Source organism: Hyperolius riggenbachi, chromosome 2 (assembly GCF_040937935.1).
Source record: "Hyperolius riggenbachi isolate aHypRig1 chromosome 2, aHypRig1.pri, whole genome shotgun sequence".
NCBI classification, from domain to species: Eukaryota; Metazoa; Chordata; class Amphibia; order Anura; family Hyperoliidae; genus Hyperolius; species Hyperolius riggenbachi.
In genome coordinates this window covers 22717049-22743618 of record NC_090647.1, presented here as the reverse complement: position 1 = coordinate 22743618, position 26570 = coordinate 22717049, and the positions used below count along the sequence as shown (strand labels likewise).

The window sequence follows — 26570 nt, the reverse complement described above, 5'->3', positions numbered from 1 at the left end:
ATGGTGGAATTAGATTGTGAGCTCCTCTGAGGACAGTCAGTGACATGACTATGTACTCTGTAAAGTGCTGCAGAAGATGTCAGCGATATATAAATACATAATAATAATATGGTAGGACATTAAACTATGACTATGGTAGGATTAGATTGTGATCTCCTCTGAGGACAGTCAGCAGGGCCGGGCCGAGGCATAGGCTGGAGAGGCTCCAGCCTTAGGGCGCAGTGTAGGAGGGGGCGCACAATTCATTCAGCTGTCATTCCTAATTGTGTTTGAAGCAGAAAGAAATAAGAAAAGGGGATACATAGCAGTGACTGCAAGACAGATAACTAGATATTAAGGTGTTGGGGAGGTTGGGGGCCCCGTGGCACCTCTTAGTCTAATAGCAATCAGTTTGTGACGGCTAGGGTGAGAGGGATGGAGGGGCGCACTTTGGTGTCTCAGCCTTGGGTGCTGGAGGACCTTGTCCCACCAGTCAGTGACATGACTATGTACTCTGTAAAGTGCTGCAGAGTATATCAGTGCTGTATAAATACATAATAATAAAATAATAATAATATGATAGGCCATTATACTATGACTATGGTAGGATTAGATTGTTAGCTCCTCTGAGGACAGTCAGTGACATGACTATGTACTCTGTAAAGTGCTGCAGAGTATATCAGTGCTGTATTAATATATAATAATAAAAATAAAAATAATAATAATAATAATAATAATAATAATAATAATATAGTAGGCCATTATACTATGACTATGGTAGGATTAGATTGTGAGCTCCTCTGAGGACAGTCAGTGACATAACTAGATTCTCTGTAAAGTGCTGCAGAAGATGTCAATGCTATATAAAATTCTAATAATAAAAACTACCATATGCACCCCCTGGGTCACCTTTACAGCACATTACAGAGTGCATAATCATGTAACTGAATGTACTCAGAGGAACTCACAATGTAATCACTACCATAGTCATAGTCTAATGTCCTACCATATTATTATTATGTATTTATATAGCACGGACATCTTCTGCAGCACTTTACAGAGTACATAGATAGTCATGTCACTGACTGTCCTCAGAGAAGCTCACAATCTAATCCTACCATAGTCATAGTCTAATGTCCTACCATATTATTATGTATTTATATAGCACTGACATCTTCTGCAGCACATTACAGAGTACATAGTCATGTTACTGACTGTCCTCAGAGGAGCTCACACTCTAATCCCTACCATAGTCATAAGGTAATGTCCTACTATATTATTACTATGTATTTATATAGCAGTGACATCTTCTGCAGCACTTTACAGCAGGGCCCGGGCCGAGGCATAGGCTGGAGAGGCTCCAGCCTCAGGGCGCAGTGTAGGAGGGGGCACACAATTCATTCAGCTGTCATTCCTAATTGTGTTTGAAGCAGAAATAAATAAGAAAAGGGGATACATAGCAGTGACTGGCTGCAAGCCAGATAACTAGATATTAAGGTGTTGGGGAGGTTGTGAGCCCTGTGGCGCCTCTTAGTCTGATAGCAATCAGTGTGTGACAGCTGGGGTGGGAGGGATGGAGGGGCGCACTTTGGTGTCTCAGCCTTGGGTGCTGGACGACCTTGTCCCGGCTCAGCCATGTCACTGACTGTCCTCAGAGGAGCTCAAAATCTACTCCTACCATAGTCATAGTGTAATGTCCTACCATATTATTATTATGTATTTATATAACACTGACATCTTCTGCAGCACATTACAGAGTACATAGTCATGTCACTAACTGTCCTCAGAGGAGCTCACACTCTAATCCCACCATAGTCATAGTGTAATGTCCTGCCATATTATTATTATGTATTTATATAGCACTGACATCTTCTGCAGCATTTTACAGAGTGCATAGTCATGTCACTGACTGTCAGCAGAGGAGCTCACAATCTAATCCTACCATAGTCATAGCCTAATGTCCTACCATATTATTAATATGTATTTATATAGCACTGACATCTTCTGCAGCACAGTACAGAGTACATAGTCATGTCACTGACTGTCCTCAGAGGAGCTCACACTCTAATCCTACCATAGTCATAGTGTAATGTCCTACCATATTATTATTACATATTTATATAGCACTGACATCTCCTGCAGCACTTTACAGAGTACATAGTCATGTCACTGACTGTCCTCAGAGGAGCTCACAATCTACTCCTACCATAGTCATAGTGTAATGCCCTACCATATTATTATTATGTATTTATATAGCACTGACATCTTCTGCAGCACTTTACAGAGTACATAGTCATGTCACTGACTGTCCTCAGAGGAGCTCACACTCTAATCCTACCATAGTCATAGTGTAATGTCCTACCATATTATTATTATGTATTTATATAGCACTGACATCTTCTGCAGCACATTACATAGTACATAGTCATGTCACTGACTATCCTCAGAGGAGCTCACAATCTAATCCTACCATAGTCATAGTGTAATGTCCTACCATATTATTACAATGAACTTACACAGCGCTGACACTGAGCAGAGGCAACATCTGTGACGCTCTCCATGCACTGCAAATAATAGTAATGATCAGGTGGAGAGTTTAGATAGAAGCACTGAGCACAGACACCACAACAGACGACGCGGTGTCAATAGTTTCACCATTGGAACTATCATTGCACTGCAGTATGATTATAAGCAAAATACAATAATTTGTTTATCCCCCAACCTAACCAGCAATAAGGGACTGTAAGACTCGCCTCTGCCACGCCTTTAGTCATGCCCCTATTTTGCATATGGCATGACCACCCCTATACAGTTCCCTGGTGACTAGTGCTCCCTCCTCCCACCCCTAGACAGGTCCTTGGTGTCTAGTTGTTCCTCCCTACCCAATATAACTTCACTAGTGATGTTTAGTGTCCCTTTATATCCCCAATTTAGCTTTCCTGGTGGTGTTAGTGGCCTCTTCGTCCACAATATCGCTTCCTTGGTGGTGTTTAGTTCCCTTCTACTCCACATATAGCCTCTCTGGTGATGTGTAGCGACCCCCTTTCCTCCCTTTCCCCCTGGTGGTATAGCTTTCCTTGTGGTGTTTAGTGGTGTGCTCACCTAGCCTAGTTTATATGCAGAGTATATGCGCAGCACCTCCTCCCTTAAATGTGCAACCGCCTCTCTCCGCTCATCTCTCGCTATAGTGCCCGGTATCTCCATCTCCTTGTGCCACTTGAAGTAAATGAGGCAGGAGGAGATGTTGGGCACTAAAGCGAGAGGTGAGCGGTGAAAGGGGCATGTTGTTGGAGCCCGGAGGAGGGGGTGAGAGAACCACTGCTACCTCTGTGCCAATACACTGCTGCATATACTGCGCTCGTGGAGCACAGTACAGGGAGGGCACTCCAGGACACAAGGATGGGTGCCATGGGACACAGGACAATACCACGCAGCTCGGGACAGTCCCAGTCAAAGCGGGACAGTTGGGAGGTGTGTAATCCAATGGAGAGATTCCCTCAGTTATAAGTGGGGACATAAGATATTACAAATCTAATTTATGCCAGGATATGTAGGACACACCTAAGCATGCTTCACGATAGTCATCCATTAATGATGTTATGCTGAGCCTAGGCTGTTGTGATCGGTTCTAAAGTAAATATACCCTGAAGAGTTAATAAGGAGAAGCAGAGAAGAGGAAGTGTCAGTAAGGAAGTTTCGGCACCATAAAGCCATATAACGCTCACACCGGCGCCCGATGGTAATCCTGGAGTTTTCCGGTGATTTATTAGGAGGGATCATGTGACACAGGCGCAGCGCACTTTGTACACAGGACAACACGTGAGAAAATGCAACAGCGTCTTTTGACGTCAGGTGTTACCCAATAAAGTTACTAAACGGTAATAATGTTTGTCTTATTTTTCAGTGAATGAACTCCTGAAGCCATTCTTTGTTCTTCAGCTCCCAGAGGCATGGGCGGCAATCTACCGGCAGACGTCCTGTGCCGTGCGTGTTCGCCAATTAGGCGGGACTTAATATAGAGGTAATTATAACCAATTTCATCTGGCTAATGACGTGTAAATCTGACTTTAGGTTTCTCAGTTACTGGATACTGGAACACAATAACATGAAGTCCTGCTATTTGTTCTGCTCAGAAGGAAGGAATACTGACATTTTTATAACATGATCTACAGAACAGAAATGGGGAGGGGAGGATAAAAAGGGCTGTTTGTTCACAGCCTCATCTTATTCCGGACTGCCTGGTTTTACGGACCGTATCTCGTTTAAGGATGTACAGTTGTTCAGACAACGCCGCAGTAAAAGGTCTATGGTCTTCCAGAACCTAACTCAAGCAAGTATGTATGTAAGTATGTAGTGCCTGCCCTCCACCAGTAGAGGTGGCCAATTGACCTCTCCATACAGGTAAACAGCAGAAAAAGGCAGCGCTTCTTAAGACAAACTACATCCAAATGACTAGCTGCATAAATTTGTAGAGCCTACTTATAGACAATGTGCACACCTTGAATTAAAACCAGATGCACCAAATTTCCATTGTTGGAGGATGTTAGTTTCCAAAATAGTTTGCATGCAAATTACTAGGTACTTGACCCTTCCACCACAATAGGTAATCCTCTGCGGGAGGGACCCAAACCTCTAACTACATTAAAGAACATGCATATGAATATCCTGGAAATGGGATGGCTACTTCTGGCCACCCATACAGGTAGCCAGAATTATCCTCCTCAGTAAAGGTGACGACAAGGTGTCCCATATAGTTAGCCATAAGTACCCCCCCCCCCCCCCCCCAGAAATAGATTCCATAGTATAGGTAGGCAGAGGTACAGAGGTAGCCCTCCATTATAGGCAGGCAGAAGGACCCCTAGTACAGGTATGCCAAAGGACTCCCAATATGGGTAGCCAGAGGTAGGCCCCAAAGCAAAGATAGCCAGAAGGTAGTCAGAGGGCCCCAAGTATAGGTTGGCTGGGGGCCCTATCATAGATAGGTAGAAGGATCCCATATTATAAGTGGGCAGAAGGACCCACCAGTGTAGTATGAAGAAGAAGCAGCCTCCCCTCTAGTATAGCCAGCCAGAAGGACCCCAGTATAGGTAGGTAGAAGGACCTCAGTATAGGTAGGCAGAATGACACCCCACCCCCCAGTGTAGGTATGAAGAAGTAGTTCAACCCAGTTTAGGCAGCAAAAAGGACCCCCAGTATAGGTAGGTAGAAGGACCCCCAGTATAGGTAGGTAGAAGGACCCCTGTATAGGTAACCAGATTCAGCCTTCTCCCTCCCATGCAGAGTAGTGACAGCAGAAGCATAAGACAAGTAACTCACCTCTACAGGCTCCATCAACGATCCATCATCTCCAGGTGTCTAAATGTCTATAATTAGAGGGAGCTGTAGTCATGGAGATGAGGACTCCTTCAGACTATTGAGGAACACGGGGAGGTGAGTCACTTGTCTTGTGCTCTCACTGACGGTATTCTGCACATCAGCAAGGTGGGGGGGGGGGGATTGCAGGTCTCTACGAGGCCTGTCATGGACCCCATATCATCACCGCTGGCCACGCACACTGGGCCCTATAGGAGCCACTATGACTTCTATGGTGATCCCTATGCCACCAGCCTCTGTGCATGTCTGTTCCCCCCTTTTGGGGGGGCAGGCTTGCTGCGATGTTCCCTCCTATCACCTTCCCATTTCCTCCTCTTTCCCGTTCCATTCACTCACCTAAAGAGGAGGGAACAGGAGGGTGATAGGAGAGAACATGGCAGCAAGCCCGCCTCTCCCTGTCTGAAAATCTGACTCAAGCCAAAAGTCAACATTTTCAAGGAGTAATTATGGGAACCAGGGAGGAACTAGGAGAGGAACAGACAATGCACAGAGGTAGGTGGATCCAGCATGGGCACATCTCTGTGCTAACCTCACGTAGCTTTGCCTCGGGTCCGGTGTGCTTTAATGGCACTTTAGTAGATCTGACCTTTCAGAATTTTTGTTTTTCTTGATAATTACCTTTTTTACATAATCGTGTTAAGCCCAATTATCTTGTGATAATTACAGATGTATGCCGTATCTCATACTAGCTGATGACCTGGCGTTGCCCGGGTATGTATTTTGCTGGTCTTGGCTCCTCCCACTTTTTCTAATCCTAACACACAATTACTCAATTACCTAGCTGATGAGGATTGCAGTCTTTGGCATCAATAATTTGCATTAAAATGAAACAAATCTGATTGGTTGTGTGTGGCTCCACTCCCCTTTCTGAATTTGAACCCCAGACACCCAATGACCAACTGTACCAGGCTTGAGGCTTGTGCCATTAACAATGCAAGAATGGCAGCAAATAAATATTCCCCTTGAAAATCAATAGGTAAATTTTGACATGAAAAGAGACAAAACATTTATATAGCGCTTTTCCCTGAGCAGACTCAAATTGCCAGAGCTGCAGCCACTAGAGGGCGCTCTGTAAGCAGTAGTAGCCCAAGGTTTCTTTACTAAATAGGTGCTGGCTTACTGAAAAGGAAGAGCTGAGATTCAAATATATGTCTCTGTGTCAGAGGCAGAGGCCTTAACCATTACACTATTAAAAGATGCTTAAAAAAACTCATATTTTTGTACACATTTCCTTTCTGCTTACAGGAAAAGATAATGGGTAAAAAAAAGTTAAGTATTATTAACCTGGAGCTAGGTATGGTCATAAATGCTGATTTACAAATTTTCCACTTTCTTCCAAAAAGTGAGTTTTTGATTCCGCGGTTTTCCGCAACAATTCAGACGGAATTTCCGAAATTACATTATTGTCAATGCTGCCGATTTCCACGGTTAATTACTAAGCCCTCAATAAATGCAATCTTCACTAAATTTGCCAGGTATCTTCAGGAGAATAGTTGGAACAAGAGTATTTTTTCCCCCAAAAAAGACCTTGTAGTTTTTGAGAAAATGGATTTGAACATGTCACTGAAAAATGTTTATTTTAAAGAGGCTCTGAAGCGAGTCTAAATTCTCTTTATTAACTTGTATTAATTTGAATCACCCTCAGCCCTGCTAAACCGTCGCTATCCCGCGGCAAAACAAGGGGTATATACCCCCCAAATCCCCTCTCCTGTGTCAGGGAAGCACTTCCTGATTGAGGCAGAGCTAATGGCTGTAGCTCTGCCTCTCAGCACGTCAATCCCAGCTGATCGCCGCCTCTCCCCGCCCCTCTCAGTCTTCCTTCACTGAGAGGGGCGGGGAGAGGCACAGATCTGCGGGCAGATTGATCCGCTGAGAGGCAGAGCTGCAGCCCTAAGCTCTGCCTCCATGAGCTGCAAAATCCACGACCAAGAAAGTCGTGGATTTTGCAGAGGGGATTTGGGGGATATAAACCCCTCGTTTTGCCGCGGGATAGCGACGGTTCAGCAGGGCTGAGGGTGATGATTCAAGTTAATAAAGATAATTTAGACTCACTTTAGAGTCTATTTAAGTCAGTAAAAAGACATTCTGCAGCAGAATTCTGCCAGGCCTGTGACCACCAAGTAAAAGCTGGTTCTCCCTGGGGAATGGTCAAAGTATTTTTATCGATCCAGAATGGACACATATGTACAGCACTAATACGCCTCTGTTGCCGGGTAACATTGATAAAAATATACACCTGACTACTCATAGTTCACAACTCCTCGGCCCCTATGCAATTCACTTTTTCTACTGAGTTTTCTCCTAGGAGATCATTTTTTATCTTCAATTTAAAATAACTGTTTAGCACTTTGCAATGGAAAAAGTACCAAACAGAAGGTGAAAAACTCCTGTAAAAATTATTTTAAAGCGGAACTGTAAATACTTTTTAAATACACTGTTTCACTTACCTGGGGCTTCTGCAAGCCCCCAGCAGCCGTCCTGTCCCGCGCCGGTCCTCCACGAGCCTCCATTTGCCCGCCGCCAGCTACTTTCGCTTTCGCCACTGGGCCACTGCACCTGCGTGGCTCTGGCGTATACGTATCCTTTGTTCACGTTCTGTGCTATTGCAGAGGGGAACACAAAGAAAAGATACGCTTGGCAGGGCTGCGCTGGCCTCGACTTACAAGTCGAGGTACAGAACGGAGCGGCGGCTGGAGAACGGAGGATCGTGGAGGACCGGCATGGGACAGGACGGCTGTTGGGGGCTTACAGAAGCCCCAGGTAAGTGAAACAGTGTATTTAAAAAGTATTTACAGTTCCGCTTTAAGTATTTGTTGGCTTACTAGTGATTTAAAAGCCATTTTAATTTAGTTATGAAAATATCACCTAGGTGAAAAAGTGAATTGCATATGGCCCTTCATGTGAAAACAGCTCTCTGTTTGTGATCGAGATTGTGATCTGATTGTTAACACTCTTTATTTCTGTGTTTCAGGAAAGTGTTTCACTCCGATGTTTCATCAGTCCATGGATAATCAATCTAACACCTCTGAGATTATTCTACTTGGATTTCCAGGCATTGAAGACAAGTTCCACACAGTAGTCTCCGTAACTTTGTTTCTGGTTTATCTCGTATCCTTTTTTTCCAATGGCACCGTGATAGCTTTGATCACGTGTAACCGACGTCTTTACCAACCTATGTATGTTATCATCTTGAACCTTGCCATTTCTGACCTACTGTTCGATACGGTCACCTTGCCAAAGATTATTGCCAAGTACTGGTTTGATGATGGTTCCATATCCTTTGCTGGATGCATCTTCCAAGTCTTCTGTGTCCACTTTCTAGGAAGCTTCGATTCATACATTCTACTGATGATGGCCATCGACCGTTATGTGGCCATCTGCATGCCTCTGAGATACCCGTCGATTATCAACAATCGGCGCATCATCATTTCTTGTTGTTCATTCTGGGTCATCACAGCTGTTATTGCTTTGGGCATTGCCCTCGTGGACTCTGGCATAGAACTTTGTGTTAATAACATCAGGAGTTGTTTTTGTACTAACTCTGGCGTCCTGTCCTTGGCGTGCAACGACGTGTCATCCCAGAGGAGGACAATCTTTGGAATTGCCATGTTCGTGCTTCTCCTGCCCTTGTTCTTCATCTTATTTTCCTATGGCATCATAATCAGAGTCATCATTATACAGACCCAGTCCGAAAGTAGGAAAAGAGCCTTTTATACGTGTGCTACACAGTTGGGAGTGATCTGTTTGTACTTTATTCCACGGATATTTGTCTATATAGCTAACCAGGTCAAACTGATTCTCAACGAGGATGTGAATGTATTGCTTCTCTGCCTCTATAATTTCGTACCCCACATGGCCAACCCCATAATTTACTGCCTGAGGACTAAGGAGATCAGAAGGACACTCAAGAACCTCGTCAAAAGGTGGATACTCATGAAGTCTCCAACAATACCAGCTGTTCATACTATTTCTAACTGAGGTCACACTCAAAGCAAACTTGAATGAAATGTTCCACCATACAACCCTACCTCTGCCATGTTCTGATGATGTGAACATGTTGATTCTGTGCCTCTATACTTTTGTAGCCCACATGGACAACTCCATATTTTCCTGCCTGAGGACTAAGGACATCAGCAGTACACTCAAGAACCTTATCAAAAGGCGCATACATACTCAAGAAGTCTCCAACTATACCAGCGGTTCATAAGTTACTGAGGTTACACTTAAAGGGAACATTAACTGAGATGGATATGGATGTTTCCTTTGAAACAATACCAGTTGCTTGTCAGTCCTGCTGATCTCTTTGGCTGCAGTAGCGGCTGAATCACACACCTGAAACAAGCATGCAGCTAATCCAGTCTGACTTCAGTCAGAGCACCTGATCTGCATGCTTGTTGAGGGGCTGTGGCTAAAAGTAGTAGAGACACAGGATCAGCAGGAGAGTCAGGCAACAAGGAAAAATCCATATCCTTCTCAGTTTAGGATCCCTTTAATGCAAACTTTCTGCAAAGTTTTACATAACTTTATTAATGTTATTTTACCAGTGCATAATATCATTTCACTCTGCTGGCCAAGTCTGCAGAATCTGCTGTCTCTGATTCATGGGGCCTCCTTTCTGTAAATTATGGAAATTGATTTATATGCAGAGCTGATATTCCTGAATGAGATCTGATAGCTGCTCTGGGCAGAAAATGGTTATCCTTGCCTCTATAGATGTCCTGCCTATAGGTTGTTTATACAAGAAGGTGAATTTAAAACCAACTAACCAAGAATTAAAAAATTAGGTTGATAAGTAAATATAAACAGTTAACCCTCCTAGCGGTATGGACAGAAATGTCCGTTCAAAAAAACATGCTGTGAACAGTATAAACATGCATACACATCAATACTCTCCTGCACTGTATACTAGACCCTTGCTTGACACATTTTGGCAAGTTACAGGAAAAAAAAGTTTTAAAAATAAATTTTATCACTGTTTGCACAGAAATCCTGGGGAAATTGAACGCTGGGAAGGTTAAATCCCTGTAGTGCACATTTTTAGGTCAAACTCAGAAAGTAGTTGGTGAGTAACTAAGAACAGTGTCTGCTCACAGGAAACAACAAAGCTCTGATAGTAGCAATACATGTAACAGCCTTTATGTCTTTGGTGGGGGCTGTTGTATTGTTGTTTTACTCTCTTACACACTGGTGATCCCCTGATGAACCCCTATGTTTAGGGCGAAACATGTTAGGTATTAGTTGTGTTATGTAAAGGACCTTGCACCCACTTGTACTGTCCTGAATGACCAGTGCATTAATCCTATCTGGCTATATTAAGCTAGATGCCAAGAGAATTGTCAGCATATCATTGCTAGAGTCTATAGACTATCAGAATTTACCTAACTGGTGAGGGGAGAAAGAAGAAAGGCATCACTGCAGCTCTGTGTAGTATTTGTCCAACACCTTTGTTGCATGCGTATAGACCCTTTTATAGTTAGTAGATACCTTTCAAATTCAAGATTTTAATGCATGCCTAATAAAGGTTATTTTTTACGTTACTTATAGGGCCTTCCCTCTGAGGACTTGTTGCACCTCTCTGACAGTGTACCCTCCCCTCTTACACCGCTTTGACAATGTAGCTGCCCTCTCTCCTGCTTACACCTCCCTGACACTGCAACTGTTTCCTCTTCTACTTACACTTCTTTGACACGCAGCTGCCCCGTCCCCAGGTTACACCTCTCTGACACTGTGGTTGTCCCCTCCCCTACTTACTCCTCTCTGACACTGCGGCTGTTTCCCCTCCTACTTACACTTCTTTCACACTGCAGCTGCCCCTTCCCTGCTTACACATCTCTGACACTGCTGCTCTCCCCTCCCCTGCTTACACCTGACACTGCAATTGTCCCCTCCCCTGCTACACCCCTCTGACACTGCGGCTGTAACCTACCCTGCTTACACCTCTGTGACACTGCAGCTGTCCCCTCCCCTGCTTACACCTCTCTGACACTGCGGCTGTAACCTACCCTGCTTACACCTCTGTGGCACTGCAGCTGTCCCCTCCCCTGCTTACACCTGACACTGCAATTGTCCCCTCCCCTGCTACACTCCTCTGACACTGCGGCTGTAACCTACCCTGCTTACACCTCTGTGGCACTGCAGCTGTCCCCTCCCCTGCTTACACCTCTCTGACACTGCAGCTGTCCCCTTCCCTGCTTACACCTCTCAGACACTGCGGCTGTCGTCTCCCCTGCTTGCACATCTCTAACACTGCGGCTGTCCCCTCCCCTGCTTACACCTCTCTGACACTGTGGCTGACCCCTCCCCTGCTTACACCTCTCTGACACTGAGGCTGTCCCCTCCCCTGCTTACACCTCTCTGACACTGCAGCTGTCCCCTCCCCTGCTTACACCTCTCTGACCCTACTCTCTCACCCTATTTGTGTTTTGGAATTTGCCATACATTGTGTTCATTATGTTACATTTGTCACTGAAGTTACTATGTCTGCCAATTCTGTAATATGTACCAATGTTTATATTTTGTACATACCATTGTCTGTATTAAGTTTGTATCTCATGTCTGTACATTGTACAGCACACGGAATATGTCAGTGCTATAAATCAATAATAATTGTAAATAATAAAATGTCCCCACCTCACTCATTGGCTAATATCTCTGCCACAGACTGGGGTCCATTTGAGGAAGAAGCCACGCAATCTACCAGGAGGCCTGGAATTTTGAATTAGTGTTTTGTAAGAAATTTCATGAGCGTTTTCTCTGGCAATTTTGGTAGCGATTTGAAAAAGTGTAACCAGCGATTGGGATTACGATTTGCAATTAGTGATTTCAATTCTGGTTGGTCATTTTAAATTATTATTTTTTTAGTTTGCAGTAATTCAAAATCACACACAAAATCGCTATGTGTAGTGATTCATAAGCAATTTGCCAGCAATTCAATACTTTACACTGGTTCGCAAATGCTCCTAAAATGCTGCATGTCCTGCAATCGCTTCAGTGGGTTTATCTCCATCCACTTACACACACCTAAAGGATTATTAGGAACACCATACTAATATGGTGTTTGACCCCCTTTCGCCTTCAGAACTGCCTTAATTCTACGGGGCATTGATTCAAAAAGTTGCTGCCTGAAAGCATTCTTTAGAAATGTTGGCCCATATTGATTGGATAGCATCTTGCAGTTGATGGAGATTTGTGGGATGCAGGGGCGGCGCCAGGGGGGTGCAAGGGGGTGCTCGAGCACCCCCTAGAATTGTCCAAGCACCCCCAAAGCACCCCCTGGAGTGAACTGACTTCAGGCGTCTAAAAGACGCCAAGTCAGTTCACACAGCGGCAGCACGGAGCAGCAGGCAGGGCTACGGTAAGATGGCCGCCCGGAGCCCTGTTCTGCAGACTTCGAGTCTGCAGTGCATGGCTTCGGGCGGCCATTTTCCCGTAGCCCTGCTCTCTGCATGCAGGCAGGAAGTCTCGTCGTGACGTCGGGAAGGAAGAGGATCGTGGGCGCGCGGGGGCTGCGCGCCACAATGAGGTCGGGACTCGGGACAGGAGGTCGGGAAAGAAGGTCTTCTGGCTGTAGGTGAGTAAATGGGTTTTTCTTTTCTTTTTCAGGTGATGCTGATTGTGCATATTGGGGTCATATCTGCTACGGATTGTGCATATTGGGGTCATATCTGCTACGGTTTGTGCATATTGGGGTCATATCTGCTACGGATTGTGCATATTGGGGTCATATCTGCTACGGATTGTGCATATTGGGGTCATATCTGCTACGGATTGTGCATATTGGGGTCATTTCTGCTACCGATTGTGCATATTGGGGTCATTTCTGCTACCGATTGTGCATATTGGGGTCATTTCTGCTACCGATTGTGCATATTGGGGTCATTTCTGCTACCGATTGTGCATATTGGGGTCATTTCTGCTACCGATTGTGCATATTGGGGTCATTTCTGCTACCGATTGTGCATATTGGGGTCATTTCTGCTACCGATTGTGCATATTGGGGTCATATCTGCTACGGATTGTGCATATTGGGGTCATATCTGCTACCGATTGTGCATATTGGGGTCATATCTGCTACCGATTGTGCATATTGGGGTCATATCTGCTACCGATTGTGCATATTGGGGTCATATCTGCTACCGATTGTGCATATTGGGGTCATATCTGCTACCGATTGTGCATATTGGGGTCATATCTGCTACCGATTGTGCATATTGGGACCATATCTGCCACCGATTGTGCATATTGGGACCATATCTGCCACCGATTGTGCATATTGGGACCATATCTGCCACCGATTGTGCATATTGGGACCATATCTGCTACCGATTGTGCATATTGGGACCATATCTGTCACCGATTGTGCATATTGGGACCATATCCGCCACCGATTGTGCATATTGGGACCATATCCGCCACCGATTGTGCATATTGGGACCATATCTGCCACCGATTGTGCATATTGGGACCATATCTGCCACCGATTGTGCATATTGGGACCATATCTGCCACCGATTGTGCATATTGGGACCATATCTGCCACCGATTGTGCATATTGGGACCATATCTGCTACCGATTGTGCATATTGGGACCATATCTGCCACCGATTGTGCATATTGGGACCATATCTGCTACCGATTGTGCATATTGGGACCATATCTGCTACCGATTGTGCATATTGGGACCATATCTGCTACCGATTGTGCATATTGGGACCATATCTGCTACCGATTGTGCATATTGGGACCATATCTGCTACCGATTGTGCATATTGGGACCATATCTGCTACCGATTGTGCATATTGGGACCATATCTGCTACCGATTGTGCATATTGGGACCATATCTGCTACCGATTGTGCATATTGGGGTCATATCTGCTACCGATTGTGCATATTGGGGTCATATCTGATAACGATTGTGCATATTGGGGTCATTGGACGTGTTTTTTGTTAAAATCTGCTCACATTACGTGTATTTTCTTGAGAAAACCTGCACAATTATGTGAATTTTCTGGGAAAAGGGTCACCAAAACTTGGGCCCTCTGTCTTTGCGTTGCACTTTTAAAGGGAACCCGAGGTGAGAATAATATTGAGGCTGCCATATTTATCTCCCTTTAAGCAATACCAGTTGCCTGGCTGCCGTGCTGGTCCTTTGCCTCTTATTCTTCCATAGACCCTGAACAAGCATGCAGCAAGTCAGGGGTTTCTGACAATATTGTCAGAACTGACAAGATTAGCTGCATGGCTTGTTTCTGGTGTAATTCAGTTCACTACTACAGCCAAATAGATCAGCAGGGCTGCCAGGCAACTAGTATTGTTTAAAAGGAAATAAATATGGCAGCCACCATATCACTCTCACCCTGGGTTCACTTTAAATTACAGTTAGCCCCGCCCTCATCCGGTCATGACCACGCCCATTTTTTCGCCGCGGCGCGCTTCGCGCGCCGCAGGTCGTCAGCTCCCCCGGAAATTGGTCCAGCACCTGCATAGCACCCCCTAAAAAATTTTCCTGGAGCCGCCACTGGTGGGATGCACATCCAGGGCACGAAGCTCCCGTTCCATCACATCCCAAAGATGCTATATTGGGTTGAGATCTGGTGACTGTGGGGGCCATTTTAGTACAGTGAACTCATTGACATGTTCAAGAAACCAATTTGAAATGATTCGAGCTTTGTGACATGGTGCATTATCCTGCTGGAAGTATCCATCAGAGGATGGGTACATGGTGGTCATGAAGGGATGGACATGTTCAGAAACAATGCTCAGGTAGCCCGTGGCATTTAAATGATGCCCAATTGGCACTAAGGGACCTAAAGTGTGCCAAGAAAACATCCCCCACACCATTACATCACCACCGCCAGCCTGTACAGTGGTAACAAGGCATGATGGATCCATGTTCTCATTCTGTTTACACCAAATTCTAACTCTATCGAGACTTATCAGACCAGGCAACATTTTTCCAGTCTTCAACTGTCCAATTTTGGTGAGCTTGTGCAAATTGTAGCCTCTTTTTTCTATTTGTAGTGGAGATGAGTGGTACCCGGTGGGGTCTTCTGCTGTTGAAGCCAATACGCCTCAAAGTTGTGCATGTTGTGGCTTCACAAATGCTTTGCTGCATACCTCGGTTGTAATGAGGGGTATTTCAGTTATTGCTCTTCTATCAGCTTGAATCAGTCGGCCCATTCTCTTCTGACCTCTAGCATCAACAAGGCATTTTCGCCCACAGGACTGCCGCATACTAGATGTTTTTCCCTTTTCACACCATTCTTTGTAAACCCTAGAAATGGTTGTGCGTGAAAATCCCAGTAACTGAGCAGATTGTGAAATACTCAGACTGGCCCCTCTGGCACCAACAACCATGCCATGCCCAAAATTACTTAAATCACCTTTCTTTTCCATTCTGACATCCAGTTTGGAGTTCAGGAGATTGTCTTCACCAGGACCACACCCCTAAATGCATTGAAGCAACTGCCATGTGATTGGTTGATTAGATAATTGCATTCATGAGAAAGTGAACAGGTGCTCCTAATAATCCTTTAGTTAGTGAGTGTACATTGGCAAAGCCTTTAGGGAAATCGCTAGCAATTTAAAATGATCTGTAAAAACGCTCAAAAAATTGCTTTAGTGGATTCCAGCCTGGAGAGCTGATGATCAAACAATAATAAAGTTTCCTGACTGTTTGCAAACTTTTTTACAATTTCAGTACAGCTTGGAATCATTCACCACCCCCCACTCCCTGTGCCTAAACTGAACCCCTATGTGGTGCCTAATTTGAACCCCCCCTCGGTGCCTAACCTTAACCACCACCCCTGGCACCTGACTTTAACCTCCTTTTGTGTCCAGCTTTAACCCCTAAGGAACCCCCCCCCCCACTCCCAACACTAAAGACCACATCTCCTAAACCTAGCCCACTATCTCCGCAACCGCAATGTTGAAAGCCGCGAAAAGCAGCTATAAATAATAAATAGAAGCTATAAGTGGTTATTAATGGTGCATAACCACTAATTGCGGTTTTTACAGGGGTGTAGCAATAGGGGTTTCAGAGGTAGCGACCGCATTGGGGCCCTTGGGCCAGAGGGGCCCCGAGGAGCCCTCCCTTAACTTCAGTATTAGCTCTCTATTGGTCCTGTGCCCATAATAATCACTTCTATAGATACTTTGAACAGTGGTAATCATTAACAAACTGTTCCCCATCCCCTTCTTGCTCCTCTGACACTGTAGTTGCCATTGGCAGGTTTTGGTGCGCCGTATCAATTGTTATGTATAGATTGCTTGGTGGGCCCCCAATGTAAAACTTGCATCGGGGCACACAGCTCCTTAGATACGCCACTGGGTTTTTACACTACCACCTATGGCAGCGCCATTTTTAACAAAGCGGCTCTCAGTAGAGCTTACACATAACTAGAGATGGTCAACCAGATGCAAATGATTGCATGCAACGCTAATTGTATGCAGCTTAAACTGAACCAGAGATGAAGCACCAGCATGTATTTCATCATTTATATCAGTGGGGACATTAGAGAAAACACCTACCGTGCTCTCTGTTTCATCCTTCACTGCTCAGCCTGCTTGTTCCAGCCCTGATAAAATCCCCCACTGAGCATTCAGTCTGGCTTTGCTCAGGAATCATTATAGCTGAGTCACTACAGCAGAGCCACAAGGGGGCAGGCTTGGGCTTGAAAAGACATCAGAGAAGACAGACTCAGCTATAATGATTCCTGAGCAAAGCCAGACTGAATGCTATGTGGGGGATTGCATCAGGGCTGATAACAAGCAGGCTGAGCAGTGAAGGATGAAACAGAGAGCAGGGTAGGTGTTTTCTCTAATGTTCCCACTGACATATATGGTAAAAAACATGAGGGCGCTTCGTCTCGTCTCTGGTCCACTTTAAGCCTGATACACACCTTCAATTATGATTGGCCAATCACTGAGCAATTTTACCACCTCCATTTAGTATAAGGGTTTATCTACACAATCTGTCCATAGCATTCAATATCTGTCGACCCTCATACTACATAGAGGAGGTAAAATTGGTTAAATTGGCCAATCATGATTGAAAGTGTGTACCAGGCTTAAGAATCAAGTCAATCAAACGCACTTACTACCAGCTTTGATTAGCTCATTTCCCAGCCTCCTATAATTTGCATTAAACGTGCATGCAAGCTGGCCTAATTATTTATCTCTACTTTCAATGCAGCTTTTCAGCCACTAGGGCACTGATGCAGTTATCTTTTCTCATGAGTTAATCTCCTCCTGTTATTTTCTCACCATATTTATAGGGAGAATCTGTTCTGGTACATAAACAAAATAACAGAGTAACCAAGCAGCTCAGGGTGACCCAAACCACTAGGAATGTACAGGGGGATAAAAGGGACCAAACAGCCCTCCTACTAATAAGCAATGCTTGGTGTAATTTGCCTTCTTAAAATAGAAGGAATTTTGCAATAATTCGGCTATGTTTAACATTTGTGGTTACCCACAATGCACCACCACTACTGAATATGCAAATTATATCTTTTCATCCTGTAAGCCAGGCTAGCATCAGAACTGCTGATGTATAGCAAGCCTATAGCTTTAAAGAATACCCGAACTGACATGTGACATGATGAGGTAGACATGGGTATGTACAGTGCCTAGCACACAAATAACTAGGCTGTGTTCCTTTTTTCTTTATCTGCCTGAAAGAGTTAAATATCAGGTATGCAAGTGGCTGACCCAGTCCTGACTCAGACAGGAAGTGACTACAGTGTGACCCTCACTGATAAGAAATTCCAACTATAAAACACTTTCCTAGCAGAAAATGGCTTTCTGAGAGCAAGGAAGAGATACAAAGGGAAGTTTTTTTATCAGGGAGGGTCAGGACTGAGTCAGCCACTTACATACCTGATATTTAACTCTTTCAGGCATAGAAAGAAAAAAAGGAACACAGTATAGTTATGTGTGTGCTAGGCACTGTACATACCCATGTCTACCTCATCATGTCACATGTCAGTTCAGGTATCCTTTAAATTTTACACAGCCACACCAACCCCACATGCAGACAGCCTGTTTCATGGCTGTATGGGGGATAGAGTTTGGATCAGTACAAAAGAGTAACTAAGCAACTCGGGGTGACCCAAACCCCTAGGAGAGTATAGGGGATAAAATAGACCGAAAAGCCCTCCTACTAATAAGCAATGCTTGCTGTGATCTGCCTTCTTAAAGAGAACCTGTACTGAGTAAAAATATTTAAAATAAACACATGAGGTAACTTCAAATGAACATTACATAGACCTTGCCGTCAGTTCCTCTCAGAAGCTCACCATTTTCTTCTGATAATAATCCCTTCCAGTTCTGACAATATTTTGTCAGATCTGAAATATATCAGTTGCTGTCAGTAAAATATCAGTTGCTGTCAGTTATAGCTGAGAGGAAAACTGATGTACCAGGTAATGTGCATGTTTCCCTATGGCTCAAGTGGTCTATGTTACAGTTTAACAGTGTGCTGACCAGAAAGCTGTTATGGGTAATGGCCATTTTCAAAATGGAGGACGGAGAATTCCCTTGATCACAGTGAACAAACAGGACGCGGGACAGGAGAAAGACACTGAGGAGTAGACTACACAGGAGGTAAGTATGACTTGTGTATGCTTATTTTGACTTTTAATTTTCAGTTCAGGTTTTCTTTAAAACAGAAGGATATTTGCAATAATTCAGCTATAAGTGAACATTTGTGGTTACCCACAATGCACCAGTACTGAATATGCAAATTATCTCTTTTCTCTAAATAAGTTGCCCTGTATGAACTTGTTTGACATACTTCTGTATTTATTTGTTTTATCATTATTTTGTAGAATGTTTTTCATCACCAGGCACTGGACAGATATTACACAGATATGGTAAGAAAATGATAAGGACTGTAGGGAGTAGTTGATCGGGCCCTGCATGTGATGGTGAACACTGAATACATAGTGTACACTGGAGAAAGCGGCAATGTGTGGGAAAAGTGAGACACCTTGTGGTTAAAGCTGAAGTTGCAACATGTGAATATTTTGTTGCTCACATTCACTTTCAGCTCAACTTGCACCTGAAGGGAAATGGATGAAGGCTGCCACATTTATTTCTTTATTAAACAATACCAGTTGCCAGGCATTCCTGATGATCCCTTTGGCTGCAGTAGTGGCCGAATCACACACCTGAAACAAGCATGCAGCTAATCTAGTCACACTTCAGTCAGAAACACCTGATCTGCTGCATGCTTGTTAAAGGATACCCGAACTGACATGTGACATGATGAGATAGACATGTGTATGTACAGTGCCAAGCACACAACTAACTATGCTGTGTTCATTTTTTTTTCTTTCTGTGGCTGAAAGCGTTAAATATCAGGTATATAAGTGGCTGACTCAGTCCTGACTCAGACAGGAAGTGACTACAGTGTGACCCTCACTGATTAGAAATTGCAACTATAAAACACTTTCCTAGCAGAAAATGGCTTCTGAGAGATAGAAAGAGGTAAAAGGGGGAATTTCTGATCAGTGAGGCTCACACTATAGTCACTTCCTGTCTGAGTCAGCCACTTACACACCTGCTATTTAACTTTTTCAGGCAGAGAAAGGAAAAAAGGAACACAGCATAGGTATTTGTGTGCTAGGCACTGTACATACACATGTCTATCTCATCATGTCACATGTCACTTCGGGTATCCTTTAAAGGAGTTCTGTGGGGGGTTTCTGAGGAGAAAAACAGACACTTACCTTGGGCTTCTATCAGCCCCATGCAGCGGTAATGTCCCACGCCTTTCTCCTCCCATCTGCGCCGCCAGCCCCGGTCTAGCGCGGCATGGGATCCAACTGCGGCTGCGCTACAGTGGCCGCGCACCCACTCGCTTCCGTCTGCATCATCAGAAGCTTACTGCGCAAGCACAGTACAAGAAACCGTTGTACTGCGCCTGCGCATCAAGCCTCAGATGACGTGACAGATGAATAATAGCCCGATGCCGGCTGGGGGGACGGCAGATGGGAGGAGGACGTCGTGGGACATTACCGCTGCATGGGGCTGATCGAAGCCCTAGGTAAGTGGCAGCTTTTCTCCTCAGAAACCCCCACAGAACCCCTTTAAGGGTCTATGGCAAAAATTATTATAGGCAGAGGGTGAGCAGGATAGCCAGGCAACTGGTATTGCATAAAAGGAATTAAATATGGCAGCCTCCATATACCTCTCACTACAGGTGTCCTTTAACCTGCCCGGCGTTCTATTAAGATCGCCAGGCAGGCTGCGGGAGGGTTTTTTTTTAATAAAAAAAAAACTATTTCATGCAGCCAACTGAAAGTTGGCTGCATGAAAGCCCACTAGAGGGCGCTCCGGAGGCGATCTTCCGATCGCCTCCGGCGCCCAGAATAAACAAGGAAGGCCGCAATGAGCGGCCTTCCTTGTTTTGCTTATATCGTCGCCATAGCGACGAGCGGAGTGACGTCATCGACGTCAGCCGACGTCGTGACGTCAGCCGCCTCCGATCCAGCCCTTAGCGCTGGCCGGAACTTTTTGTTCCGGCTGCGCAGGGCTCAGGCGGCTAGGGGGGCCCTCTTTCGCCGCTGCTCGCGGCGAATCGCCGCAGAGCGGCGGCGATCAGGCAGCACACGCGGCTGGCAAAGTGCCGGCTGCGTGTGCTGCTTTTTATTTCAGCCAAATCGGCCCAGCAGGGCCTGAGCGGCAGCCTCCGGCGGTACTGGACGAGCTGAGCTCGTCCAGACCGCCCAGCAGGTTAAAGGGACCATGTCAGGGGCATAACTAGAAACCATTTTAAGGCACACTTGTGCTGCTCCCACACAGACCACTTTTAGGTAGCCAGAGGTACCCCAGTATTAGGTGCTCCCCTCCCCCAGTACAGGTATCCAGAAGTGTGCCCCACTAAAAGTAGTCAAAGGTACCCCCAGTATTAGATAGCGCCCCCCCCCCACTATGGATATAGTCAGAGGGGCCTCCTGTAATAGATAGCCCTGCAGTACAGGTAGCCAGATGGACCCCCAGTATTAGGTAGCGCCCCCCATTCCCCCATTATGGATAGTCAGAGGGACACATAGATAGCCCTGCCATACAGGTAGCCAGATAGACCCCCAGTATTAGGTAGGCCCCAGTATAAATAACTTCTCTTCTTTGCTCCACTCGCATTACTCTGCACTTCAGGAGACCCACTGCAGACCATATTATCAACGTCAGACTTTGCCATGGGCCCCACTTGGCTAAAGGCTCCATAGCAGCTGATATGGCTGATCCCTACATTATATATATGATTATATACATCCAGTACTCAGTCCAGAAAGAGGAGTTTTAACTAAAAGCACTATTCCTATTGGTTAACCTGTGAAGGACTTCCTCTTCCTCATCCAGCTACCAGAAATCTGACCATAGCATAGAGAGATTTCCAGCTCTTCCCTGCCTTGCAGCGAACTCCTCCCTCATTACCCCTCCCCTCTGATGAGTCATGCTGTCTGCTCTCTGTGTACAAGACAATACAATTGCTCTATGCATTCAGTGATGTTTGGGGAGAGAGCCTGTCTCTGCACACAGTGAGCAGACAGCATGACTCATCAGAAGGGAGGGGTGGGGCGGGGAAGGAGGAGTTAGCAGAGAGGCGGAGCAGAGCCCCCATGCTATTGTCAGACTTGGAGGAGGAACTTTTACAGAGTAAGAAGCAGCTGAAGAAAATTTAGTAAATTATTATCTTCCAGGATATAGGAGTGGATTTATATATACTTGGATATAGGGTCTCTGTAAGGAACTTTGACAAACACAAATGATGGGAGGCATCTGCACATGTTACTAATAGTTACATACATAAATAAATAGACAGACAGTCACGTGAATAAAAGAGTGAATAAGCTGAACCATAACTTTATTTAAATTATCAAAATTAACACTAATGTGGAATTGCTGAGATTCTTTAAACTCTGCTTCCTTCACCACTTAAATAAGTTCAGCCAGTTTAAAGTGTACTTAAACCAAAGTGAATAAAAAAAGTTGTACTTATCTGAGGCTTCTACCAGCCCCCTGCAGACGTCCTGAGCCCGTGCTGTCACTCACCAAACCTCCGACCCCCTGCCGCAGATTAGTTTCGGTTTCCACCGACTGGCCAGTTGATGGCCCCTGGCGCCTGTGCGGCCCTGGCCTCGTGCATCCTCATGTCGCCTGGAGCGTCCTGCATAGGTACAGTGTTTGGAAATCGCGTACTCTCCTGGTGACATGAGGACACGTGTGCCCAGAGCTGCATAGGCACAAAGGCCATCGACTGGCTGGTCGGTGGAAACCGAACCTAATCCACGGCGCGGGGAGGATCAATCAGTGATGGCACGGGTGCAGGGCAGCTGGGGGGGGGGGGGGGTTGGCTGGTAGAAGCCCCAGGTAAGTGAAACTTTTTTTTCCTGTTTGATTTAGGTTTCCTTTAAGATGAAACATGCTTCTGCATACCATACCATACCCCCAAATCCCAGTGAGCTTTGTGGGAGTTTTATCTTTTTTTGCTTTAGGTATGAGGGCAGAAAATAAAGAACTGAGGGGATCTGGTCAACCAGGACTAACATTTCTAAAATGTATGTATTAGGTAGTAAAAGTACAGCACGTCTTTCACTGTTGAAGTGCTTCAGAAAACAGCACTGTACAGCACCAAGTTGGGTCAGAGAGCTCAGAGAAGATCTTTTGAATAAATAACAACTGCAGTTTCTTAACTCTTCCCGTACTGTAAACAATATGAGACGCTTTTCTTTGCTACTAATGCTCTATTTCTCATCTGTACTACACATACAATTCATTATATCATAAGTTTATTTTCAATTCATATTCCCTTTAACCACTTGAGGACCCAGCCTTTACCCCCCCTTAAGGACCAGCGCTGTTTTTTGTGATCTGTGCTGGGTGGGCTCTGCAGCCCCCAGCACAGATCAGGGTGTATGCTGAGCGATCAGATCGCCCCCCCTTTTCTCCCCCCTATGGGAATGATGTGCAGGGGGGGTCTGATCGCTTATGCTGGCTGTATTGTTGTGGGGGGGCACCTCAAAGCCCCCCTCCGCGGCGAAATTCCGCTTCTCCCTCTCCTACCTTGCCCCCTGGTGATCGGGGCTGCACAGGACGCTATCCGTCCTGTGCAGCCTGTGACAGGACATCCCCTGTCACATGGCGGCGATCCCCGGCCGCTGATTGGCCGGGGATCGCCGATCTGCCTTACAACGCTGCTGCGCAGCAGCGCCGTACAATGTAAACAAAGGAGACATGTGTCTCCTACGTTTACATTTAGTCTGCGAGCCGCAATCAGCGGCTCGCAGGCTATTCACGGAGACCCGCTCCGTGATCCGACAGGAAACGGCCGCTCGCGCGAGCGCCCTTTCCTGATTAATTAGGGAGGCACCTGGCGACGCAGAACTGCGTCGCTGGTCCTCCAGCTACCACTTTGCCGCCGCACGGTATGAGTGTGCGGTCGGCAAGTGGTTAAGATCTTTCTACTGGTGTCCACCCTTCTAGACTTGTATTGTAATGATCTGTGTATGCAGATCGTCATCGTTATTGCAGAGAAACAGAAGATCACTTGATAGGAAACACAGAGGTCCAAACGATGGATTTTAAAGTAAATAATAGTGTTTATTTATAAGTGCCCAATATATACATATGACAACACAGTCAAAAACACACAGTGCACACCAGATCCCAGAATAATAACCCTAAATATCTAACTAACTAGCTAACTAACTAACTAACTAACTAACTAAAGCAAATATATACAAAGACAAATATCCAAGTACAGAATCATACAAAATCTGTACATAAATGGAACAGCACAAACAGCTGGCAAAAGAGTAGTCAGACAGGCATAGGAAGGATCAATACCAGGGAGTTAGAGACCGGGAACTAGGAACAGATGGCCAGATTCACAAGCTACAAGCAACAATGATCTAGCAGTTCACTGATGGCAAAAACCTGCCTTAAAAAGAGCCTGAGGTGGGCTCATAAAAATGACAAAAAAGGTGGGCTGCCTAATCCAGGGAGCTGAGCAGATCAGGTAGCCACAAAAACCGCCACTCCCGTGGGCCGCAATGGCCCACTTTCACTTTGGTGACCTATAGGTCACGATGCTACACTGAGAGACTGTGTGTCTCTCATAACGTGCAGGGAGATGGCGTAGCGGCTGGAGGCGTGACCAGGGAGAGAAAGCTGCCCAATGGCAGCTCAGGAAACCCTGCAGGAACCCCCCAGGCAGGCGTTTTGATCAGGGAATTCCTCTCCCCTGTGTTTACCTCTGAGTTAGCGACAAATCTTGTAGCTAAACTTGGAGTGCTAAATTGCGGCGGTGGGGGCAGAGAGCGGCGGTGCGGGGACTCAGAGGAAAGTCATTAGGCAGAGAACATGGCTCTGTGTCCCATCTGCCCTTACCTTCGGTTTTCTTTAAAGGATGCCTGAACTGAGAGGCATATAGAGAATACCATATTTGATTTATTTTTAAACAATTTAGATTGCATGTCTGTCCTGCTGATCCTCTGCCTTTATACTTATACAATAGACCCTGAAAAATCATGTAGCAGATCAGGTGTTCTGCTTAAAGTCTGTCTAGGTTAGCTGCATGCTTGTTTTAGGTGTGTGATTCAGACACCAGTGATGCAGAGGAATCAGCAGGACAGCCAGGCAACTGGTATTGTTTAAAAGGAAACGATTGTTCAGAGAATTGCATCGTTAGTTGCCATCTTTGGTCTAGTAGACACTTTAAAGACCTCACGTTACCTTTTTTAACTTGACATTTCCATTAAAAAGGCTGGAAATAGCTTTCCTGACATCCTCTGTCCTAAGACAATATATCACAGGGTTGGCTAAAGGGGGTAAATAGGAATGTAGGACAATAAGGAAGACATTGAGGTCAGGGGTGAGGGCCAACTGGGCATAATTGGCAATGTATATAAACACTCGAGGCACATAAAAAATGGCAATGACCAATAAGTGAGTGGTACATGTATAAAACGCTTTTCTCCAGCTACCCCCACGGCTCGATGAAATGACGGACAATAAGATGATGAGATAGGATAGAACAATGAATGCCAATGTACCAAAAAGCACAACCAATCCTCTTATCAAAACCGTTTCACGAGTGGAATTAACGTTGCCACAAGCCAAACGCAACACAGTGGAGCTGTTACAGAAGAAACCAAGAACCCTGAAACCACAGAAGGGGTGGGTGAAAATTAATATCGTATCTAAAGTAAGGAAAGCTGCAATTATCCAAAATGAAACGCAGGCAATGACTGTATGTTTGGTGGTAACGGTAGAAGAATATCTGAGGGGCTGGCATATGGCAACGTACCGATCAAACGACATCAAGAGGAGGATGAAGGCATCAATACCGCCCAACCAATGCACGAAATATGACTGGAAAAAGCAGGCGATGAAGGATATTTTACCGTCATTGGACCAATACTTGGCCATCATTTTGGGTAGAGTAGTTGTGTCAAACAGGAAGTCAGAGAAGGCCAAATTACCGATCAGTATATACATGGGTTGATGAAGCTTTTCCTTTATGATGACCAAAACGATGACCGTGCCGTTGGTTATTAATGTTATATTGCAGATAATAAATATGGCGAAGGACAAGAGCATATGGAATGTCTGAGGGACCCCGGGGAAACCAACTAATTCAAATTCAACAAGACCAGACTGGTTAGCCATTGAGTGGTTGGAGCTCGTCCCTCAGTGGTCATGGAGATGGAGAAACTCTGTAGAGATAAGACTATAGAAGTTAAACAGTAGAATATAAAGCTGGAGTATGTAGACTAGTTGTTTTCTATATATACTCTGCAGGAGAAGGGGATCGCTGTTTTCTCAGATCATGGTGGAGACACCAGAAGTCACACTTTGACTTCTAAGGTGTACTAAAGATGACCTGTCACACATACTTCTACATGGGGCATGCATAAACCCCAATGGCAGCATTAGAAAAGGTGTAGGTAGTCTGCAGAGTCTTGTCCTGAAGGATTAGGTCTGCTAAGCTGGTCTCCGCTGAGCTGTGTAGTGGACCATCGCATGGTTGTTCATGCAAGTGATGCCCATTATTGCTTTGTTAGAAGTGTTGCTGACAAAATTTCCAGATGACCATGACTTGGGTAGAAGCCTAGGATTAAAAGAAAAATTCACTATCTGTCAGAGAGGATGTTCATTTTGGACAACCTATTGCTTCTTGCAGGATTCTGTAACTGGGCAAGTAGGCAA

General features: G+C 45.2%; 2 protein-coding genes across 2 annotated transcripts; one reads left to right on the top strand and one right to left on the bottom strand.

The window, feature by feature from the left end:
• Nucleotides 1-8340: 8340 nt before the first annotated feature.
• LOC137544674 (olfactory receptor 56A4-like) lies at nucleotides 8341-9330 on the top strand. Its single transcript, XM_068265770.1, has one exon. It carries the CDS (start codon nucleotides 8341-8343, stop codon nucleotides 9328-9330), a length of 990 nt encoding a protein of 329 aa, XP_068121871.1.
• Nucleotides 9331-25085: 15755 nt separating this feature from the next.
• On the bottom strand, nucleotides 25086-26030 carry LOC137544673 (olfactory receptor 10G7-like). Its single transcript, XM_068265769.1, has one exon. The coding sequence runs from the start codon at nucleotides 26028-26030 to the stop codon at nucleotides 25086-25088; it is 945 nt and encodes a 314-aa protein (XP_068121870.1).
• Between the last annotated feature and the right edge of the window lie 540 nt (nucleotides 26031-26570).